This window comes from Falco biarmicus, chromosome 6 (genome assembly GCF_023638135.1).
Source record: "Falco biarmicus isolate bFalBia1 chromosome 6, bFalBia1.pri, whole genome shotgun sequence".
Classification (NCBI taxonomy): Eukaryota; Metazoa; Chordata; class Aves; order Falconiformes; family Falconidae; genus Falco; species Falco biarmicus.
In genome coordinates, this window is record NC_079293.1 from 37681715 (window position 1) to 37706051 (window position 24337).

Sequence of the window (24337 nt, forward strand, 5' to 3'; positions counted from 1 at the left end):
GCTGACTTCCAGTGGGTAGAAGACAACGGATCGTTTCAGTTGAAAAAGTTTCTTATGTCACTGGCTCAGTACCTTTGACCAAAACTATGGTGGATTGGGTGAATGTTTCCTAGAACTGAGAGATTCCCTTCACTCTGGTTTGACAAACACCTTGTCAGCTACTAGGAAAGGTAACTGTGGCAGCTATGTTCTAGAAATGCTATTATAGTCTAAATGCTCATTAATTTTTCAGGTCTGTGGGATGGTAGGAAAACAGTAATTTCCAGTAGTCTAACAAGATGTGAGAAAAGATTGTTATCTAGAATTGTTTACAGATTAAGGTACCAGAAGTAAACATGGAAGCTGCTTGTGAGGTGCTGTGGGTGAAGCACAGAAATGCCACATCCAGCCAACTCCCTGATGAATTCATTTCATAATTAACACAGGCAGGATTAGAAGCTAGATCTCACTCCCACTGAAACCAGTGATCATTTTCTCTGCTGAGCAAGACAATTAGCACAAGATTAAGGCACTTAGCACACAAGCTGAAACTCAGTTCTCTACAAGGCCAGGTGGAAGAGCTATGTTTAAGTCCTTCTCAGACCCTTATGAATTCTCATGAAATCAAAGCTGTTAATTTATCTCCTGTCAGTCCTGAAATCCTTAAGCCTTAGACAAAGAATCATTCTGCCTTTCCTGGGTGTAACATAACATAAATTTGTAGATGTGAACAAAAGACTTGACTCCATGGAAGTTAGGAAATTTAGGTAACTTGTACTCCTCTCATAATTCTTCATGGTTTGACAGCAACAACATGCTGCTGCTGAGGTGAATAAAGCCTCCATGGAAGCTCTGTGCCACAGGCCCACTGCTGCCATGAGGGGAAAATGGGATATTCCATCAAACGGCTCAATATAAGGATGTCCCTTCAGGTGATGTATATGGAAAGTACATATCTAGGACACATTCATCTTTGGAGATTTAACACTGAAGAAACACATACTAATGACAGTTTCTCTATTTTTAAGGGTAAAGAAGAGAAACATGAAAGCTCCAAATTAACCGTGCAACAAGTTTGTAGATGTTGAATTGAACAAAGCCAGGAAGGAATATTTTACTAACCTAAACTGATCATTGTATATCAGATGCGGCGAAGGAAAGAGAAGAACAGAAAATAAACTGTTTAATTTTTCTTTTATAATTGAAAGGTAAGATTTTATGTTATTATTGGTTAGGAAAAATATGTAGCCACCTGAACACCATATTCAGTAATCATTACAAACACCTCTGCAGTTCTGATGTTTTAAAATTACAAGATCCTAAACAGCTTGAACACAGACAGAATTCTGAAGAACTGCTGTGTTTCTGTCCCCCTAAAGCACTAACTGGAAGCCTGGATATAGTGCACAAGCCAGCTCTTATTTATTAGTCCTTTTTGGGAAATTATGCCTAATATTAATAAATGAAACAATAATTTAAACCACACAGACTTCTGGTTTCATTTTACACAATAAAAATTCTTTGTGAGCTAGTGATAGTATATTCTGTAGACACTGGGACAGCAGCGGGGGGGACAGATGCTTCATCTGGAGGAAAGCTTTGAAGGATGCTATTATCAACACACTCTAGCTAGCTGAGCTTTAATATTTTGCTTTAATATCAATCAGTGAATGCAAGTTATGCTTTGGGACAAATAATTCATAGTTGTTGTGCTAGTCACCATAAGAAGAGACCTGAGTCTTTTGAAATACTCGATCATGCCTTTTGTAGAAATGTTTAAAGAACCTGAGCATCACAGGATGTCTTTAGATGTTGTTTTAAACTGTCTACGCTTGAAACATTTTGTTCCTTACTACGAACTGTTAGCTTGGTCTCCTAAGCAGATGTGATGTGTATATATGTATTCCTAGTAAATTTTGAACTCCTCAGACAATTTCAGGACAAAGGAGTGAAGAGCTTCAAGATATTGTTTCCACAAGTATCTTTAAAGTTGTGTTTTATTAGGTAACAGGAAATTCAGTCACACATGTCAAACCATCAGACATAAGGCCCTGCTCATAGATATAGTCTTTTTTTTTTTTCTATAAGCCTCCTTCCAGTACTTACCTGGTTCTATGTCTATCTATATAATGAGCTTAATGAAACCTGTTTAAACTGCCCTATCAAATAGTGGGACCTCTTTGCATTCCTGGGAAATGCATAAATAATGTAATATGTGGGGTGAGAACCCCAGCTAGACACATATGGGTCAGCCCAGATGTGGGATCTTGACCGTTTAAACCTGCAAGCCCTGCCCAGAGCGTCTCATTTAGCAAGTGCTTCAGTAAATTTCTATTTGTTTGCTGAGTTGCAGCTGAGGCTCTCAGGGATGTAGGGTCCAGGGCAACTTTCACTACTTATGGACAGGGAACAGGGGAACAAGCATTTCTTTGTCCAGCTCCATCTCTGTTGGTCAATGGGTGCCAGGCCAGTCTCTCAAAGTTTTCATTCCAACACAGCTACATCTCATTGCACAAAGGCAGATAAAATGAGAAACAAGCCTAATATTCACAGGATCAGTTGAAACAAGAATGGGTAGTGCTTGTTTTTCCTCCTTCTAGCTTTCAACTAACAAGAAAAAGTGCCATTGAGATTTGGTGACAACCAAATGGCACAACATTGTGCAAACTTTTAATCTTCATTCCCTTTAAAAATCTAAAGTAGCATGCCTGAACCTAAACACTGGAGCCAGTATTTCCCTCTGGAAAACAAACATCAGTAAAGTTTGGCAGATCCAAATCCTACAAATTAATCTCACCTCTAATTAAAAGTTATGTTGAAGAGTTCATTTTAAATGAGTGGCGTTAAAGGCACTTTACCTTTCTTCCTCTGTATGTATTACCCATCTGTTTTGAAATTCACAAGCTTGCGAAAGCCAAGAAGAACCACATAATCTACAGTCTGACTTCCTGCCATAGGGATCTACAGACCCTTGCTCAGTCACTACTGCTCCAGGCTCAGCGTTCTGGCTGAGTCAGTGAGTATCTTCAGGGATACACCAACCTTGATTTAGGAAGTGAAATTCTGTCCCCGCAGAAGCATATGGAAAGTCTTTCCCACATCCTGGCTATATAATTACTACCTAAACATTTGTCTATGACAAACTTTCAGCAAATATGAAGAAATACAGAGGAACCTGGTAATATTTGCTTTGCACATCTCTGTGTTTAGGATCTGCAGTGATGTTATTTGATGAAGTGGTTGATCTCTAGAGCTCTGAGTAATTCTTCATTTCATTACATGTGACCAGAGATAGATTCAAAAGGACATACAAACACACTGTAATCTAGGCAATCAGCAATGCTGCTACAGATACCAAAACACAAACCAGCAAATTTACCAGGCTGCAATATCAGTTAATTTGCAAACTGGGAGAAATTAGATTTTCCAACAGAACCTCAAGGCAGAACTGATTCTTTTCCAAGGTGCAAGAATTAACATCCCTATTAGCAGATGAAAATGAGTTGTAGTGGTTTCATGTGTAGTATTATACATGGACTTTTTCTAAGAAATCCATGGAACATAGTCAAGAAATATCTACTGTCAATGCCTTGTATTGACTAAACCAGAGAAAACACCACTTTTGAAAAAAAAAATCAGAAAATCTACAAACTAAAACAGTTTAGGAACTACTATTTTAGAAGCCTGTTGCCCTGTTCTTTGCATTAGCAAATTAATTGGACAGATAACCCCTGAAAGAGAAGCTGAGACAAATGGAAGAGAAATTGATGCAAAAATAACAAAGAAACTTCAAAAACACCACATAAAAGGATTATGAAAACACAGCATTTGCCCTAAGAATGTTACAATTAAATTAAATTTCATACATTATTTTTCTAAATAATGCTACTGCCTGAATCCATATTTGGGTTACTGATCTAGTGAAGTCTATGGGATTGCTTACTATAAAGTCACAAAGGTATGATATGCTTTCACACCTGCTGGTGCAATGACACTGGGGGCCAGTCTAGTCAGGCCTGCATGTAGCATTGGAAGTGCTGAATTTAAATTTAATATGTCCCATGCTTGGTGGCCCTAGTGACCATAGTAGGTGGGAGTCTCTCTGTGTTTGGAAATGTAGATTACAGCCTTAAATTAGGAGGACAATAGATTAGCACTGAAGGTGTCAATCTGTTGTCCAGAACAACAGAATTGGCAGGTCTAATTCTAAACCTGCAAAGAAAATGCATTTTCGCTGCAATGCCTCTGCCTCAGTTATCTTTTTCCATGTGTTACTTGCACTCATAATACTGTTTGAAATAATTTTTAGTGTTTTGCAAAGGTTTTGTCCCAGCTCATGGCCTGGAAAGTTACCTAGAATTTGCTACTATATGTCTTGCATTTTAGTTGTTTCCAGACCACAAGAGGAAAATATAACCAAACACAAATCTCCTGTGTGATGTACGTGCTTGTCAGGCAGACAAACAAAGAGAACTTGCTTCAAGTCAGTTGAGACATAAGTTAATGAAGCTTATTTTGATTTTCTGGAAATACTTTTTTCTGTCTTTTGGTGGCCAACACTCCACCCAGCCTGACCAGAACTCGTGCATAGCTTTTGGGGGGCAAATTTACTATTCACCACAAACCTCACCATAACTCTACCCAGTCAAAAAACCTTTATGGAAAGCCTTCAGTCTCTCTAATTTTGCTGAGAATTTCCGTATGAAACTGTTTTCAGGGTAACTAAATCAAACCTGAAAGCCATTATAAAACAACCTTTTTTTTTTCTTCCCGCCCCCCCTTCAGAATCAATGCCCAAGGCTTTCTAGAACACGTGCAACCCAGTTTGTGATGCAAACTGCAGATTTGCCATGCTCCTGGAAACAGATGTGTGTATAGCCTGGCCTGCCGACCTTGTTCTGTTACTGGAAACAGGTTCTCAGAAGACTTGTACAAGGATGGTGAAACTCAGCTAGGATATAAGCACTGCATATAACTTTTGTGGCTCTATTCAGCAGGACAGATTTTATCCACTATTAGAAACAGTGGATAAACCTAATTTGCTGATTGGCCTTTAAATTTTAGATTATGCACTTGCTTCTAATTTGATTTTCTTAAGATCACTCACTTTAAAACTTACAATTTGCTGACTTTTCCCAATGAGTGGATCAACATTTTTCCTTCTGATTATGGCCTAAACCATTAGATTAGTACAGATGTCTGGATTACATATTAGATACTTTGATTTTAGCTTCACCCATGAGAAAAAATAAAATTAAACTTTTAAAATATATCTGTTCCATAAAACCAGCATGGCCTTGTTCTTGAAATTCCTATCTTGGATTCACATGCTCCTCATTACTCAGAAAGTCAGCCAGTAAGCAGAGATACATTCCTCTGCATCTGGGGCCAACTATGCCCTTTTCTGAGGTCTTAGTGTGAATTAAAGTTGAACTAATGGTTGCCCTAACTTAGTGCTGGCAAACGACCATTTCTCCTCCCTGCTCATGGAAGCCAGGCCTTGCGCACTTGTGCAATACAGAGTAGGTCCCATCTGTTTCATCTGTTTGGTCATGCCCATACTTATTAAGGCTGATGGAAAGTCTGCTTTGAGCCTGGCACCATTTGCAGGGATGGTTCACGCTGAGGCTTGTCCAGAGTCTCACTCAGTGTCTGAGCCCACAGAGCCATGATCTGAAGTGATGGCGCTGAAGCCCTGCTTTGAAATGGACTCAAGCACCACATTTAAACCTGGCACTTAACCAGGGGTTCATTTAGCCCATCTAGGAGCACACTCCTGACAGGGTTAAAGAGCATAAGGAGGAACACAGTGAATGGAGTATAACAGACTAGCACACTCGTGGCACGTAGGCTGAGGTGGAAGGGGAAACGGTAGCAGCGCTTTGCAAACAGGTTAGCTCACAACCCGCACTCATTGCACTATCAGCTCCTGGTTCCAGGGAACTGGGAATACTCGGATTTCAGAACACCTTAACTCACTACCTGTGAGAGTATGCGTATGTTGACTCTCACAGGAATGAGACATGATAAAGTGATGCTTCCTTTCCCCTCTCAAATCTGGCTTACTCTTTAAATCCACACTGTGCTTATTGGAGTCCCAGCCTCTGGTCTTGAACACTGGCTTAATGCTCCTGGGGAACCAGAGCACAGCTGGTCTGCACAGTGATTTAGAGAAAGGTAGGGATCTTTATGTGGGAACAGAAACCTGCTTGTGTGTTAAGTTGTCTGAATAAACATAGGTTTTGCTATTAACTGCAGCACTGAGTATTTATTGGAGGCAATCCACAAAGGATATTGTACAGAGGGCATTATCTTTATATGCAGGAACCTCTGTACGCATTTTCCTGTAGCCAATGTATCATACTTCACTATTAAATGTTGTTCTTAAAAAACTGAGTTGAAAGTTCACCAAAAGGCAAACTTCATAGCACAAGAAAGCATTTTACAAGTTTCCACATGCAGTTTTGCCTTTGCACTTCCACCTGGATCATTTGTATTCCACTCCTTGCTATCTTCAAAACAAAGGCTGTCAGCCGCATCTAATTATCTCATAGTTTTGTGATATACTACAACCACATGGGGGTTAGGACAAAAATAGTGAACTGCCTTATACTCATGGCAGACACTGAAGCAATGGGAAATTTGTGAAATCCTGTAGCATAACAGCGCCACGTAGTAGATCAGCACATGCTGAATTTTGCTTGTGGAAACGTGTGTAAAAGATTATAAATGTTAATTAAACTTGTGATGCAATCAATTCCCTAAAAAAATTAAATTTTATTTTCCTAAAATATATTATTTTTTGTTTTCATTGTTTCTTATTTTAAAAGTAGCAATGAATAGAATTATGATGGAAGCTAAATATAATCTAAATGCATGAAGAGCAAAATGTGAAAGTGCCATCAGCAAAGCATTGTCACAAATACACCGATGCTGCATGAGCATGTTAGATGTTAGATCTTTCTCAACTGTGTTTTCTATGGTCCAGAAGAAGACTGGCAACGCTGGTCAGTACAGAGAGCAATTGGTATATGTGTAGTGTTTCATGGTGCAAAAGACTGTTACAAGCCTAAAAGAAAAAGAAGAACCAAGATAAAATAAAATAAAAGATACACTAACAGTTGCAATCGACCATGGCTGCTAAAGTACCTGTTACGGGGTTCCCCCCTATGACAAGGTCTATACACTAACAATACAAACTAAAGCAAGACCTGTAATGGAAAATCTCTCTGAAACTTACTGCTTCATTTCTATGGCTCAGGCCATAATGACCAGTTTCTTAAGCAAAATGCATCAAAAGTGATGTTGAAAATTAAAAGAAAAAACGAGGTGTGGGGCAGGATATATGATGATTGAGTCTCTGCTCCAGTATTAATTTGTGTTTAGCTTCTAGTTAAAAGCAATGCTCGATGCTTCTGACTAAACAGCTGTGGCATTTGGACCACCACTTCACAGAGATGTTTGGCTCGTACTGGTGCCTAAATCCTCATTTCTCCCTGTGAAAAGGATGCTGAGCCCTGGGAAGTTGCCTTGTCACAGATTTCAGGAGTTCATGAGACCAGAGACTCCAGAGTTTAAAACAATCTCTCTCCCACGCAGACGCACCCCTACATGCACTGCAAGCAACCCAGGACAACTGTGCCAGTTGTCATTTTCGTGCATTCTATAGCTGTACTGCCTGGCTCAACGAGAAAGCCTTCCAGGCAGAGATTGTCCTGGGAACGACAATATGGACTGGCTACACTGCTTACTGCCAGGACTTATGTTCTGGACAGTTAAAAGTCTCTGGGCTTGAAGTGGTGCAGCAGGCACTGGTTGTAAGACAGACTGGATGGGCACCCTCAGGGTCAATCTCCTCTTCCCTGGTCCCTCTCCCCCATCCTCCTCCAAGCCTTGCATGGACATGTAGCTGGCTTTTTTCCTCTCTCCCAGCTCTACCCAGGTGAAGCACCTTCCCAGACCCTCCTGAGGGGTATCCCAGCCTATCTCAGTTTGCTATTTGCATTAGTACAGCATGTGGTGAACTTGTTCCTTTACCTTCTCTACTGCACCACTGAAAATCTAAAGTGTGAGGCATTTCTTGCCATTAGCTAGTTTCCAAGTAATTTTCTGGATGACTATTCAAGGCTAATGAGGTCTGACTTCTTGTTATCAGGTCACTGCAACATTTCTTACCTTGAAAATAGTTCTAGTCTGAACTTGTGATACTTTCCATAGGCTCCAAACTTTCATGAACATACCTCTCATACTCTGTTTCTCTTTTTCTGTCTCACACATAGATACAAACTCTTAAAGATTAAAGATTTTGAGAAGTATTTAAACAATTAGTTTTTAGCCACCCCAAGAGTGAACATGAAGGCAACCACAAAAAAAGGCAATGAGAAACCAGTACTCTTGTAATCCTTTGCCATCAATGTGTTGATTAAAGGAAATGTTAAACTGTAGGGTATCAACCAAGCCTGTAGAGGATCTATTGGTACAACAAATGAAATAAAAAACTAAAAAAAAAAATAATTAAAATATCTAATTACACTTCGCTTGCATCTTTACTGAAAAAGAAATACAAAAGGAAATTTATCTTTGTTGTGGTTCAGATTTCCTCATCCTGCTCAAATCTGTTCTTAATTTAGAAATATGCTGGTTTCTGCTTTCACATTTTCATTAAATGTTGCTTAGACTTCCTGAATCTAAAGGAAGCCTTGAGATTGGCTATGAAAACAAATGTTGCTTGGAACAAAGTGCTGGAGCCACTGGGATACAGAGAACAAAATTCAGACCTTATGCACGGACAAGGAAGCAATCCAAGGGCATGCTGGACCTCTTGTATAGGTCAGAAAGTCATGCTGTGTGAGAGAGATGCTGTGCCCAGGAATAGGAAATTTTCTGCCTCCTTTTCACCTGTGACCCTTCTATTTTTTATCTCTCCCGGGTGCCTTAGACTTTTCCTCCTTGTGGAAGTCTTATGGGCAGTTTGTTTTTGTCTTTACCATTTCTATCCTTGCTTCGCTTGTATTCCTCTTTCCTCTGTCATTCCTTCCTTTTTACCCTGTTCTCCCATTTCTAACTTCTATCTCTCCTACCTTACTTGTTCTTTCTCTATGACTACTCCTTCTTCACTCCCATATGTGGTTTTAGCACAGAGCCCTGGCCATCCTCTTCAGTTCCCCTGTGGTCTCTCCGTGATTCTCCTTTCATTCCTCTCCTCTCTCTCTGTTCCTTTGCTTCATTTTCCTTCTCCCTCTCTCTTTTAATTAGTGTTTTTTAAATTGCATATTCTTTTTCTTTCCTTTTCAGCACCTCATCCTTCATATATTTTGTCTTGCAAAATTTTTCTTGAAACCTATATAAAGTAGCAACAATACTATTCAGGCTCCTGGAATAACAGAAAGAGATGGGCTAGAGAACAAGTTTCCTCCTTCAATGCTGAGCATTCAACACAAAGAAATACACTCAGAATGAGAGAAGCACACCTCCCATCTGCAGAGCATTAAAGAGCTGACACGCACGGACACTGCTCCATCATACAGTGCTGAGCAGAAAGAGGAATTGTTAGATGGGAGTTAACTGAGCACATGCATCTGTTGAGGGGTCACAGTATTTTTCAAATACTCCTTACCCAAGACCATTGACTTCCACTCAGATGAATCATGATGTTGTCTCACTCTGAGTGTGGATTTGACGGATTAAAAAGCAAGAAGTTAGGGTTTGTCATTGATGATACAGGGCAAGAGTTTTCAGCGGATCACAGTCCACCAGGGTAAAAAACCTGAGCTATAGAGTAATATCCTGTAATTTACAGCATCTGTCATCGTGGGTTTTCTTGTGGTTTTTTCTGGGTCTTGGTTCCACTAGTGTCCTAGGCTAGGGGTCTCAGAAGACTGAACCCAAGCTGTGGGTTCAGGAAGACTGCCTGAGGACCTACCTGACAAGAGAGCCAGAGGTGCTCCTCATGTATTGGTCAAAGCGGGGTTTGACACGTATCAGACTTTGAATGGTAAAAGAGATATGCTAGGATATTATTTCAGGTTTGAGAAAGTTTGCATTCAGTCCCATGGCAGGATTGTTTTGCAAGCTGGAAAAGTTCTGCAGGTCACTAATTCACAGAGCTTCAACTGTGTTGCATAGATACAAATTAGTATAAATACTCTTATCCATATTAGAATTTTATTCATGTTCTGTGTGCATACAGTGCTAAATCCATTAGTTCATCAGGCTCCAGTCCTGTTAAATGAAAATGTAGCATTTCTTTGCCTCATACAGGGATAGCAAGGTACCCAAAGACTGTAAAATGACACTTAGATGAAGCATGACAAATTAATGTTTGGAAACCTAAATTCTTTCAAACAAATATGATGTTTAAAAATCTTGGGGAAAGAGCAAAGATGCTGCTACCTTTCACAATATCTAATGTGGGGATAAAAGTGGTGTCAAAATGCCCCTTTTCAGTGTTTACACTTCATGCTTTTTAGATAACGGAAAAGAAGTTTCGACATAAAAATAACCACTAAACCAAAAAATACTTTTTAAAGTGAAATTTCATGGAAACCCTCAATCACATTAAATCAATCAGTCATGGTTTAGTGAAAGCAATGTTTCTTAATAGAAACTTCATTCAGCTTTTTTTTTTTTGCCCCCCCCCCCGACTGACTACTTGGGATATAGGCATCTTCATGCATGTTCTTCAGGTACTGAGTGGCCTTTATAAATCTTTATAAACATCTATTTGTGGTGTAGTACAAAAGTGCAGCATTCCACCTACGATCCCATAGACTAATCTTTTATGAGTGATTTTCTCTATTTAACCAAGAATGGATTCCATGCCTGTGCAAAGAAGAATTCCGTATTTGATAAGAAGGAAGCAACCTTATACATTGAATTGATGTCAAGAGTAAAGAGCATTTCTAGAGAAAGGATGACAGATGGCTGTATTTTATGGAAAAGATTGTTCACATGCACAGAATGGACTCTCATTTCACTATCTCTCCTTCCAACAGGCTTTGTATTCCAGCAGTGACATTAGTCAGAGAATAGTGTATGATGAAATAGGGAAGGTAGATACAGGAAAGGCAAAATATTGCATATATTTTCATTGTTAATCCAGATAAAAAACAGATTGACTTCTCTCCCTGACACACCCCCCCTCATTGGATGTCCTGGAGAAATGTGTTCTGAATGCTTTCCACATGAGCTTTTGTTTAAAGAAAAGAGGAAAAAACACCCCACGTATTATTTATGCTTTTTAAACAAAGGACATATTTTCACTTAAAAAACTTGAACTGAAACAATTAAATGGGGCAAAGAGTACAGTTCGTATCAGTAATTTACTATAATAATTCTAATGTTTAGACATCAATAAACTTACTTGGTTGTTGTTTAATGTCAAAGTAATTACTCCAAAATTACATCAATTTGCCATCCTAAAGAAAAGAAATGTAATAAACCTTTCATTTTCTGCATTAAAGTCTCTTTCACACTAGTTTCAATAACCTAGTTATATAATATGCTGGTGTAAATATTTAAAAGGGGCAATTAAATTATCTTTGCCATGGAAGATTTCTTAAACTATATTAATCCATCTTTTATTACTAAAGGAAAAGATTAATTAAATCTATCAAATCTTAGACACACTTAAATGTTTTTGATGATGTAATCTATATTTTTGTTTCTCCTTCCAGCTTTCTAGGAATGCCTGCTTACTCCATTAGCCTATGGCACTTGTGACAGGTAAAATCCTGGTCAAAATGAGAAAAGCACAGTGTATTCCTTTGTTATATGCGGTAGAGTGTTTAGCTTGAGCCTTCTCCCTTATTCTCATATGGACTGATGCTTCTTTGCTCTCTTATTATCTGAAATTACATTAGCAAGAAAATTTGTCATTTCGAGCAATCATCTAGGTCCCTGTTCTGCAAAAGGAGTATCTGAAAGCTAGGCATTTTGTTAGACTGTGACAAGACTGAGAAACAAGTGATTCTGCTAAAACGGCAACTATGAAATTGGCCTACTTCTAGGGCTGGAGATAAAATGTGAAAGTTGTCCAAAGTGTTGACAAAACTTGGAACATTGCTTACTGTGTGGCCTGTTGACTAATGGACGTTGCAGCAAGCTGGACAAATCATTGAACACATACACATTTTTAAAAGTTAATAGGCTTCTACTTACAACTTCATAAAAGCTCTAAATAAATTTGTTCAAAAATAGCTGGAACTAGAACAAATATTGGTCAATGAGAAGCAGAGTATATGTTGTGCTTTTAATAAGAACAGAACTAAAATTGAAACTAAATTGTTGCACATGGAATAGGATAAAAACTAGAACTAATTAATTACTGTGGAACTAAATGAACACTGGTACTGTAGTTTGAGCCTAAGGGCCTATGCACATGGATTCCTTCTGGTATCAAGGCTGTGCTTGGTTAAAACTAGAAGTGCCTATTTTGAGAAAGCAGTGGTATGAATAGGGCATGAATGACCATAGGAGAGAATTCAATAAAGGGGCAAGGGAAGATGAGAAGATGGACATAAGGTAAAGTCATGAGTTTTCTTGTAAACTCAACGGAGTGGTGAAGTCATAACTGTGTGTACTTGCTTCTAAACATGGCTATCTGCGTTGCAGAAGAAAATCCACCAGCATGGTTTGATAACATATTGATCTTTAATCTATTAAGAGGACTAAATTAAAAGTTTAACAGTATAAAAGAATAACAAATACGTTTTAAAACAAAAATAAAAGATAACACTCATTTGCATCTTGGTTCCTCCTGCTGCCAAAGCTTAGAGTACACAATTTCTGGGGTACAATTCCATTGCATACAGTATTTCCTATCACTTCAGCATATGTTGAAATTGAAATGAACATTTAAATTTGCGAAAAAGCTTTTCTAGGCACAAGCTCAAGCCAGGGTGCTATTATGATTACCTAGTCACATGTCAGATCCCACACATTATTTAAATAAACCAGAATGAAATCACTGCTTGTTGCAACATTCCTGCTGTTTCATGTCAGCTCCTAGATGCCAGCAGTCCACCTACCACTGCGTCAATCAACCCAGCTGCTTGTAACTCACAGTTGTTAAAGAGCTGGACCTTTTTCACTTGGGTCCCCTGCTCTAAATTCATATCCTCAAGTTCTCATTCCCCTCAGGCACACACACCAAAAAGTATTGGGGGGAAAAATGACAGAGAAGGTACGAAAACTTCTGAGAAGTTCTTTCAGACAGCAAGGAAAAAGCCTCAGGCAGGGGTGATGTTAGTAGTCCCTCCTGATGGCAACTGTTCATCATTTGTTCAGCTTTACCTCTAGTGGACCCCAAGGCAAACCAAAGAGTTGATGGGGGCAGCCAGGTGTGGAGAAAGAAAAGGTTGAACAACCTGTTTAGCCTTCCTTGCCTCTTTATAGTTAGATTTACAGTTCTGACCCATATAAACTCTGCTCCTGCTTTGCGCTGACCACAGAAACATGCTTGGAGGCCCAGGCTGAACCAGACTGGAGTGACATTACAATCCACCTTCTCCTTATTGGTTTGCCGTATTAATAACACAAGTGAAAACAAACAGGGAAAAAAATACTACCAAAACTTATAATGGAAGGCACCTCAAAAATGGATACAATTTTCTACAAGTATCCCAAGTGCAGAAAAACTGTTTTGAATCCATTAGTGGTTGCATTCTCATTACATGATCTTTGGAAAGCATCATAATAACAATAAATCCAAAATGAAATAAAATATTGCCAACAATGAAAAATCTGTTCTGTTAAAAACTGCAAACCCAAGTAAACAGCAATTTACACACTTTCCTCAGTCCTGCAAACCTGAAACATCCAACACTGCTTGGACACAATTGAGAGTACAGTAGACTTTTCAGCATAACTCTACTTAAATGACAGTATTGATTAAGAAAAACAAGGGATACTATTGAAACCAGAATACATAGAATCAGGTTTCTATGCTACTGTTTGCCAAAAAGCTATTTTTTAAAAAGTGGTTTAAATGCAAACTTTTACATCTCCAACACGTTTTACATATTTCAGAAAACAAAAGAATACACATACATTGTATGTGATAATTTTTCAAAACTAGCCATTACATTTTCACAGATTAAAAAAAAAGTCTGTTTAAATATTTCATTTCTACAAAGTGAATTTACATTTTTAAGTACAAAGTGCAAATACTACAGTTGTTTTTATTGCCTTTTGGTGAGGAAATCTCCCACATGTCAGAGATCTGCCTTGAATCAATAAGGTGTTCACCCTTGCTTCTTAGAAACTTGCTGAAAGGAAGTTTGAAAAAATTTGCATTATTAATGATGTTTTCAAGTAGTCAGGTATAAACATGTATCTGTATGTTCAGCAGTGTCCACATACCACTATCAGAACAAGAGTTCTGCAGAAATATATATAGAGAATAAAAAAACCCTGCCCTGTAGTACTTCATGGCATCAACATCTTTACTATTCCTTACTTATGGACTCTTTAAATCTATACCTGTCAAACACACAGTTTTAGCAACTGCCTGGGCAAGTCCCTGGTGCAATATACCTTTCTATGGCATGTGATGTATAAGGAATGGGCTACTGGCCAAAGTCTTATGAAAAATCTATAGTTTCCTTGTAAACTTTTTGCTAGGCTGCAAAAGGTCCTCTGGGTCTCATTGAGAGTGTGTGCATGTATGTGTATGTTTGTTGGACAGGGTGGAGCTGAGCAAGGCTGCCAGCTGACCTGGCCACTAACCCAGTTCTGTCAGATCCATCACGTATTTGACCTCTTTTAGAGTGACCACAGCTGAGACTCAGTTAGCATATTACTATAGGTATCTATATGTCCTTTCTTTCAGTAAGATTGCATGTGCGTGTAGACATACAGATGTGCAGATATGTAAAAAAATTAATAATATTTAGGAATACATGCCGAAATACACACAAACATGAATATAACTGAATTGCCACAGGAAACTAGTAGAAAATGAACTCTTGAGTGCCCATCTCCTAAGTGATGCAAATCTGATAACTCCATCTTCGTAGGGTGGTTTCTTCTGAGTGGCTCCTGCCCAGCCCAGTTGCTTTTCAATAACTTCCTTTCAAGTTAAAACTTTCATGATGAAAGCCACCTTCTGCATTTGCAGCCTTGTATTGTTCAAGTACGAAACTGCCAACAGATGGTTTGCTGAGCCAGCCTTAATTCAAGGCTATCATTTGTCAGCAACAGCTTTTAAAATAATTGGTGCTGAGTCAGCAAAATTATTGAACAAAATTAAAAAACATGGACGCACTAGCACACTTTTATTACACATTCTGCAAGTCAGGATCAGATTACAAGAAAGGGGAGAGGGCTTGTCATGCTTCAAGTGTAATGCACGTGTGCCAGTAATTGCCATTATATAATTAAAATAACCCTTTTGAATGTTTTTGAGTTCCGACGGGATAATTGTTTTCAGGCTGCCTTGTTTAAAGCATAAGTGATTTGTGGGGGGAACTTGAAAAGTTAAGACCACAAACATTTGTTTAAACAAACAGAAACTTATCACATCCCTCTAGCTGTGAGAATATTTTATGTTCCATCAAAGGTATGTAGGAGGTCTCTCATAGAACCCACAACCAATGTTGAGCTTGCCTTAGGAAGTGTGAACCTAACATCAAACAAATCAGAGATAAAGCAATTAACAAATTGACTGGCAACAATGAGAAGAAGATTTCTCTTGGCTCGTAGGCAGGTTCACCCTGGGTTCAGTTTTTAACAAATTAATCTAGGTTTCTGATAGATAGGAAGACATTACCCACAACTATGGTTTTGGGATATTTTTAGCCAAATTGCTATTTTCCCAGGTGCAGGGTTACTTGAGTTTTCTTATAGTAAGTCTGTATAAATATTTTTTAAAAAAAATTCATCATTTACTGATGCTTTTGTGGGCACTAATCATTATTTCCTCTAATTAATACAAAAGTGAGGCAGGAATGGTATAAAAATGATTCTTTTACTAGACCATTCAATAGCTGGAAGACTCACAAGTCCTTCTTCAGACCCATGCAAAAGTGCTAGGAAGTTGTGCCGATGTACAGAAAACTGCATCTTTAGGATTAGTAAACAAAAATAGATGCACACAAATGAGAAACCTTTTTAAAACTTTTTTTCAATCTTTTTTCCTGGGCTTCCACTTGAGCCCTTGATGTAAAAACTCTGCTTTTTGTGCCTTTTGTAGCTCTGAATGCCTTGAGTAGTCAAAACTCCACAAATGACACACACTGGTGTTATTGGGAAAAACAAAATAAAGTCTTTGTAGAAAATTAATGCAAAAAGAGATCATGGATTATGTTGCCAGGGCATTTGACAATTGCTACAACCATTCTGTAGACCTAACCAAATTTAGTTTTAAAACACATCAGCAGATTGATGCAAATCCTAGTTCTCCAGCATCACTTTGCTCAGCCAGCAAAGGAATTTGCAAGTGACAGCTCTTTTCTCTACGCTAAGATTTTAAAAGGTGTTTAAAGCCACCATATAATATGGGGGTTGTGAAATGTATAGATTTTCATAGAGCATGGGAAATGCATGGCTTTGTTCACAAAGTGTAATTGCAATCAGTATGTTTGTGTCTATCATGTGACATGCAAGAAAGTTAACGGAATTCAGTTAAAGGAAAAGGTAAATGAAAATAAAGCAGTGCACATTTAAAAGTGTATGGGAATGCTGTCATTCAGGAATAAAGAAGACTTATATGAGGGCTCAATTACTTTCATCCAATTATGACTAACATACATGCCACTTTACTAGGAACATCCGCATGCAGGCCTACTTCACTTTGCATTTATGCACATTTACTCTGCACCTGTCGTTGACTGATTCAGCTTTCCTTAGATAGAACTTAAGTCAAAATTTGTTAATCGAGATGCTGCTCTACATTTTCCTGGCAAGTCTGCAGAATGACAGATGAATGCAGTTTGAAGATGTAGGGATAACTGCTAAAACCCCCAGAAGTTCAGCTGGGCAAGGCAGGAATGGAGATCTTTCCTCACTACTCACCTGCCTGCTGGATGAAGTGCTCTCAGTGTTGGTTTTAGGGGCTGCTAAAAGAGGGAAAAGAAAACATTATAAATATAGCTCCTAAGTTATATGTACCATCCCCAAGAATTGAAGCCTTCATTCTGAAAAGGTATTTTTAGAGCAGGGTAACTACTTTCAATAAATGAGATAAAACTTTACATATCTTTCATTGAAACATCCACTCTTTCTCTCCTCAATACAGGTGTTGCTTCTTTCATGGAGTTATATGAAAGCTGAATGACAGCATTGCTTGACAGTTAATATGTGACATTTGCTTAGGACAGATTGCATCTAGTCAGTGTTGAGCATTTCCAACTTATCAAATCTTTAGTAGTAAATACAGCCTACTATCCCTGGTGGGAAAGAAGCATGGACAAGCAGACTGTCTGGAAAGCATTCACTTTGTTTAAATATATTGCACAGGAACAGCTCTACAAACCAAAGACATTGTTTGCATTTAATCTGTAAAACAACATGGTTATCACTGCTTTTTAAGTTTTTTTAGTGGCAAAGCCCAAGACAGTGCTCTAAATGTGGGAAAAAAAACCCCACAGCTACATGAGTCTGCTGGCCCATTCAACTCCACAAGCAAATCTGGGAGGCTAGGGAGGTACTCACTCTCTGATTTCCATCTCAGTTTTCTAGTCAGTCAAGCTGTACTGGGACAAAGTGGAACAAAATGGGACCTTGAAAAACACTGCAGTAACTAGCATTCCCCTGAGAAAGTATGTTTTGCTTCCAGTGGTTCTCACAAGACAACTGGAACTCACACAGAATGATGCAGAGCCACCTCCTTATCTCATCTCTCACACCTCAGGTGATGGGGTCTCACCTATTCCTAGAAACATAACTCTAGCCATAGCAAAGTGGCAATTGATTTATTTTGTGCAAGTGAAAGGATTATCAGAAAGGAAATTTTAATTGTCAAACAGGAGAAACAAAAGAGAATGCTGATATTCCAACAAAAGCCAATTTTACTGTCTTGTCTTTAAAAGTATGTATTTCTAGGAAAGCAATCAAATGATTTGGTTTAGAATTTTTTTCCAACTGGTTGCCACTATGTTTTAATGCAAAAGTTCCGAGGTATTTTTTCTTTAAAAAAAAAAATGCATGTTCTTATTCTTGAATACAGTCTATTAAAAATCTCCAGTGATGGTGAATGTAATTTTTACTTCAGCTAGATCTGTGTGTGTTCTTCATATAATTTCATGCATCTTACAACTTCCTTTTCCAAAACAGGTAGTTTATTGTAATCTTTGTTTTTTCAATGGAATGAGCACAAGGAAAACTGGGGTTTGATTTCAGTCTTTCTATAGTTTTCCTTTATGTCTTGGGGCAATGATTTTGAACCCAAATTTAATCTACAATAAGAGACCAAGGAGTGTCAGCTGCAGCAGGACAGAAGTGTCTTGAAATGGATGCTAACATATGAAGTGACCATAATGGCCTTCACTTTAAAACACTAGTTGCCAAATAGTGTAAATGAAAAAGGTATTTTTCAGTATCCACATCTACAGCATAAAGGTAACATTCATATACATTTTTTTACTTTCATCACCTAAGTGAAAATTGCAAGGTATTATTATATAGGTCCACAAAACCCAGAAGAAAAACCCCTGGATTTGATATATTTGTTTTGAGAGATCTGTGTCTGTGAGCCACAGACATTTTACTTTATTAGTACAATGTAAAGCTGTTCCATCTTTCTGCAGTATTCCCTTTCTAGACTCGAATACATCCAATTTTGTGGAAACTGTTTTATTTCTGACCGCATTTCCCACTTGACTTGCTTTTCATTTCCTATGACACCTTTGTTTTACTGCCCTGACTTCATCTGAAGGTCCCAGACAAACAAAACAATGTGTTCTACAGCTTCTTACAGTAATGGGATCTGCTGTTGTTGTTTACAATTAAGGTTTTCTAAATCCTTCCTCATTTTAGGAATTGTGTGATTGAACTCTGCAGGGACCATTACACGCTGTAGTTAGTCATTCCCCTTTCTACCAGTTTGGCAGCAGGGTAAGGTGGCTGTGTACCAGCAGCTGTTCCACCTGTTTGGCAGATGACCACATTCCTCACTGTATCTCTAACCACATTTGAGAAGTGAGAAGTCATTAGAAAGTTCAATAATGTTCTTCCTTCCCAGCAGGGATCCAAAAAGCACAGGTGTGATACTTCCACTCATTCAGGACATAGTACTGTAGTAACATTAAAATGACTTTTTGATGAATGTTAATGTTATTGTATCTTCTTAGGTTTCCTACTGTAATACATTTAATGGTCAGAATAAATGGGAAGTTTTTGATTCTTTTGGAGCAAAGTGATGATCTGCCTACACAGAAGCAGCTTTCCTGCCATCTGTCCTAAGCAACAGCTGCATTAGCTACAGACAGGTGTATTGTTTTATTTTGTATACTTCTGGCATATACAAATATCAGACTTCATCATCTTTGAAGAATCTAGCGAAAAGGATAGTTAGAAAAGGTTCTTACTATGGCGTTTCTTTGTTTCTGCTTTACCTTCTTCTTTTGTTACTCCCAAGCAGCCCATTAATTCCTGAACTGACAAGGATTTATCATTGTTTACATCACAGTACTCCACAAACTTCTTCACACATTTTTTGGGTTTTGATTTCTTTCTTAGGAATCTCTTAAATGGCTTGATTTCTTTCTTGCCAATGTCACCACTGGAATTTTTATCTAGCTGTTTGAAATACCAATGGACCACTCTCTCTTCCAGAGTGTGATTTGGATCAGGCTCTGAAACCCTGAAACAGAAAAAAAGAATTTAGTCTCCATTCTGATACGTAAACCTCAGTTTCTACCTTTATTTCAGAATAGTTAAATCACTGTCAGATACTTTGTTACAAAAACCTCTCTGCTTTTGGACAAAAAGCTTCTTCTAGCAAATGCCTCTTTTTTTCTCTTTGGACAACTGTATCCTAAATTTTACACTAAGAGCTGTAATCTGCTCCTAGGTAAGCCTCTGAAACTGTGTTGAGGTCAGCACCATGCTCAGAAAATAGTGCTTTCCCCTTTCATTTCCTGAAACAGAGAAAAGTGAAGAGAGAAATAAAAGAGAAGACAGTTTCATAGATCGCAGACACATTAAAACATGTAATATACCCAAATGAAGTAGGTCAACAGTCAGCATCACCAAATACCTAGGCTCCAATTGCAACCCATGATGGATGCTTTTAGAGATAAAATACCTAAATGTATTGAATTACTGGGTAAGTTATAACAATAAATGTCACCTCTTCCTCAGATGGTGAGCAACTGACCTGCAGACACACAAAGTTTGACAGCATGTACACATTTTTACTTCTATCTGTGACTGTTCGTTTTACAAGCAACTAGGCAAAATATGAATTGGGAAGGTAGCACACATTCATTAAGTAAAGCATCAGAGGAGAACAAAGACTGAGACACATTGTACCAGCAGCTATAGATAAACTTTAAGCTGTGCTGCGGCTGAGAATTCAGCTATCAAGTGCATCTCTTAAGTGGACATAGTCCACAGTGGTTACCATGAAGAACAGTTATCACCGTGGTAACTTTGAAGTAAACTCTCCCATATAAGTTCTTGGCAATTTACCCTTTGTGAAGGCAGAATAATTACTTCTCAAAGCCCTCAACAATTCATTCATCACTGCAAGAATCCTTTTAAAGACACACTAAAAGGATCTGGAACCTACCGGCTAGAAGACAATGATGGATCAGAGACTGCATGCACCATATCTGTAGACAATGCATCCAAAACACTAGTCAGAAACTCATTCTTCTTGGCCCCAGGACAACCTAGAAAACAAGATTATTTTTTTTCTTTTCTTGTTTCCTTTTTTTACAAAATCTAAATTCTAACAATAGTTCAAACTTAATGTGACTCCCTTGTACACAAACGCTCACAAATTGTGGACAAGTTCATAACATAATTCAAAGACAAGCATCTAAAGTCAAGTACCTATCTGTATCATAGAGCAGGAATAGAGAAACATACTTCTGAATTCCACCAACTGAGAACCTGGTTTGCATACCACAGGTGCTTTTCTTTCAATTTTGTCCATTATTTTTCCTTCTTCAAAGTATTGTTTTCTATGGGTGTCACATTTTGAAAGGTAAAGCTTTGAAATTACAAAATACATGACACAGACCACTTGAAACACGGACTAGAAGCCCATAGCAGAACACTTCTTTCAGATTTCCACTTTTGCTCCTCTGAATTACCATTGGCTTTCTCAAGACACATTCTCCCAGTGCATTGGTCTTCCTCTCTGTAAAATGACAGTCAACTCCTTGCCCTTTTCACTTTTCTCTTGGACAGGGGTTAACTCCCATTATATGGCACCTAGCCCAATTGGATCCTGCTAAGTTGGTACGTTGGTTCATACTGTGACATCCTATGGTGATGACAGATCATCCTCATAACTACATTCCTTTATGCCACAAAGTTCTTCTCTGAAGGAAACGGACAGCACATTTCAGACACATAATACATCAGATAAACATATACTGAAAGATCCATTCTTAGAGCAGTGCAGCTCGAGCAGATAAATTCATCTGACAAGCACATGGATGTTGACACATGGAGGTTTGCTTATACAATACACCTGCTTCCTCCTCTCTTCCCTAAAGCCCTGAGCCAAACACCAAGTCTTCCCCTAGCCCTGCAATAGTTGAGTTAAACCAGGGGTCCTCAAACTACAGCCCACAGGCTGGATACGGCCCCCAAGGGTCCTCAATCCGGCCCTCCGTATTTACAGAACCCCCCCACCCCCTCTTTGCTGGGGGTTGGGGGGGGAAACCAAGCAGCCACAGATGGCCTCCTGCCACCTCATCCACGCGCCGGTCCCCTGTTTAAAAAGTTTGAGGACCCCTGAGTTAAACTCTAGGATGATCCACGGGCAGTGACATAGATATGACAAGCTTGAAGCTGGAGCCCACAGTAGGACTTTCACAGAAAATTCTGTGCTGGAGGCCCACTCACCCACAGTTCTGTTCTTAAGTGAAAAAGGGAAATGCTTTGAAGTGTTGTGGAAAAGGAAGATTAGTCAATCAGTAGGGATTCATTATTTCATTACACTTCTCAGCAACCTCTGGAGCAGGCAATAGGATTATCTGAGCCTGAAAAGCCTCATCTTGCCCAGCAAATTATTTTTTAATACATCCCATGTTGATCCAAGGAAATGAACCTGTGTTATATTAGCCCTTAGCTGTGTTGCAGTAAGAATAGCTCAGCTATTATGCATAGCAGCAGCACCCACTACATATTGTTGTTGAACACATTCATGCAGTTAGGAGTTCTCTGTCTCTTATGTGTTTGCTTTTGGCACCAAGGACATTTTATTCCAGTAACTGTGAAAGGCATATAACAGGAATTCACTGAAACAAGTTTCACTGTACTAAAAGTACACATCTGAAACCAGTTGTCACTCTCCTAGATATGTTCCTCTTCCCTTAGCCTTTAACCATGTGGGGTTTTTTTCCTATTACAACTGAAGGAAAAAAAAAAGAAAGAAAGAAAAAACCCCACCCCACAGCTATGACTATAATCCTAAATTTGAGTTCAGTGATACAAGCACTTGAGCTTTCTCTGTAAGGCACAGAAATTAGAAGGGTGGCAAGAGATTACTAGGAAGGGACAGAAGACTACACCAACAGGTTCCTGGTAGCATTCTGTGCGTAAGTGTGTTATCTAGAGCAAAGAAACTGCTGTAAGGCTCAGACACTGCAACTGTGTAATTTAGTTGTGCTTTGAGATTTAAAAGAAGCCACATAACTTTGCAAGTCACAAAAGCATGGTTCCCCAGAGATGAGCAGGCAGAGCCCAAGCAGTGACCATGCAGAAGGCACATCCAGTCATGTTAGTATGGCAACCTGTCTGAACCACGCAACTAAATGTCTGAGCAAACCTACTGAGCACTACATCTTCGTAGCAAGGATACTTGGCCTGTGGACCAGAGCTGGTTCTCTTCAAAGAACGTGCAGAAAGAGGTCTGTCTGAGGCTCTCCGTGTAGACCTATCTTGAATGACACAGGCTTTATTTTGTTTTGTGCTGAGGTCGTGTTACTGTCATTAGGCAGAAGCCTGAATCTTGCTCCAAACATGAGTTGAGAATTGATACTGGCCTTGTGGAAAATGCAGACAATACCTCAGCATGTAACAATGCAGTGCAATATAGATAAAAGACAATTTTACTTTTTTTCTTTCTCTGTCCTTTTTTTGATAGATAATAATATTAAAATCCAATTTGATTTAGGTGCTCCACCTGAATTTTTCATGTCAGTTATGAGTGTATTCCTGAAACATCTGGAAGAAATGCAAAAGTATGCTCTAGATAGTTTCCACTGCTGTTCAGGGAGCTGCTGAGTGTACATATGCTACAAATGTAGAGATCAAAATCATGACTTAGCTTGCTATTTATGAGATACAGCTAGGTAGGGGAAAGTATCAACTCCTAAATTTACAAGAAATCACGGGAAAAGATCCCATAGTTTAAAACCTTTCTCTGACAAGTCTCCCTAAGATTAAGAAAGGTTTATAAATATGTGTTGCATGAAGTTGCAATAGCAGCTGACAGCAACAGAAATCTTCTTATAGAAATCTCGCTGTTAAAACGAACACAATCAGTTGCTGTGAAACATTCTGAACTATAACTCTGCTACTTAATGTAAAATGACACCCCACAAAATCCTCACCAGTTAAATACAGAGAAAATATTCAGTTTCTCCCAATTATAATTTTTGCTGATGTGTGGGCAATCACACAGCAATTTACTTCACAGTGAAATCTCTGTTCTTTGCACGTGTTATTAACTCTGAATAATTCTCTGGAGGCTTCACACTGAGCTTTAATTTTCAACAAACTGTGGATGAAATGGCGAGACTAGGGGAGCTTTAGCTTGATTGTAATGAATAATTCACTCTTACTGGACTAAATACAGAAAGGGAAAGACTAGTCTTTTATGGAGCCTTATGCTTCTCACTATGGTTTATGTGCTTCAGTTTCTTCTTCTGCAGCTGCTTGTCCTGTGTGGATTTGACAGCTTACATAAATAATAATTTGTTGTTAAAGGGTTGAAGTTGAAACCACATGGAATTAACCTACAGGTTCGAAGATATAACACAGAACTGAATGTTTGCTTTAAGGATAGTTTTACCCAAAGTAAACCTTAGACCAACACATACATACCACAAATGACGGGAATATGCAAACACCTCATTTCAGCTATAATATAAAGGTAATCAAAGAATCGTCATTATACATTATATATCTCATATGTACATGTGTCTCTATAAATATATCTACCTTTAGTACTGAGGAT

The 24337-nt window shown here is 38.5% G+C and overlaps 1 protein-coding gene across 7 annotated transcripts in view; it reads right to left on the bottom strand.

Annotated features, from left to right (window-relative positions):
* Positions 1-12611: 12611 nt before the first annotated feature.
* Positions 12612-24337, bottom strand: part of SMOC2 (SPARC related modular calcium binding 2) — a 149709-nt gene continuing 137983 nt past the window's right edge. For 2 of the 7 annotated variants that reach the window (XM_056343952.1, XM_056343956.1), the window contains exons 10-13: positions 20711-20813; positions 19533-19780; positions 16993-17033; positions 12612-14246 (exon numbers count right to left, since the gene is read on the bottom strand). In XM_056343952.1, the coding sequence (XP_056199927.1) occupies positions 14223-14246; positions 16993-17033; positions 19533-19780; positions 20711-20813 (416 nt within the window). In that variant the 3' untranslated portion in view covers positions 12612-14222. Of the gene's footprint in view, positions 14247-16992; positions 17037-19505; positions 19781-20710; positions 20814-24337 lie in introns of all 7 variants that reach the window. The other 5 variants (XM_056343950.1, XM_056343954.1, XM_056343949.1 and 2 more) reach the window with 3 other exon arrangements.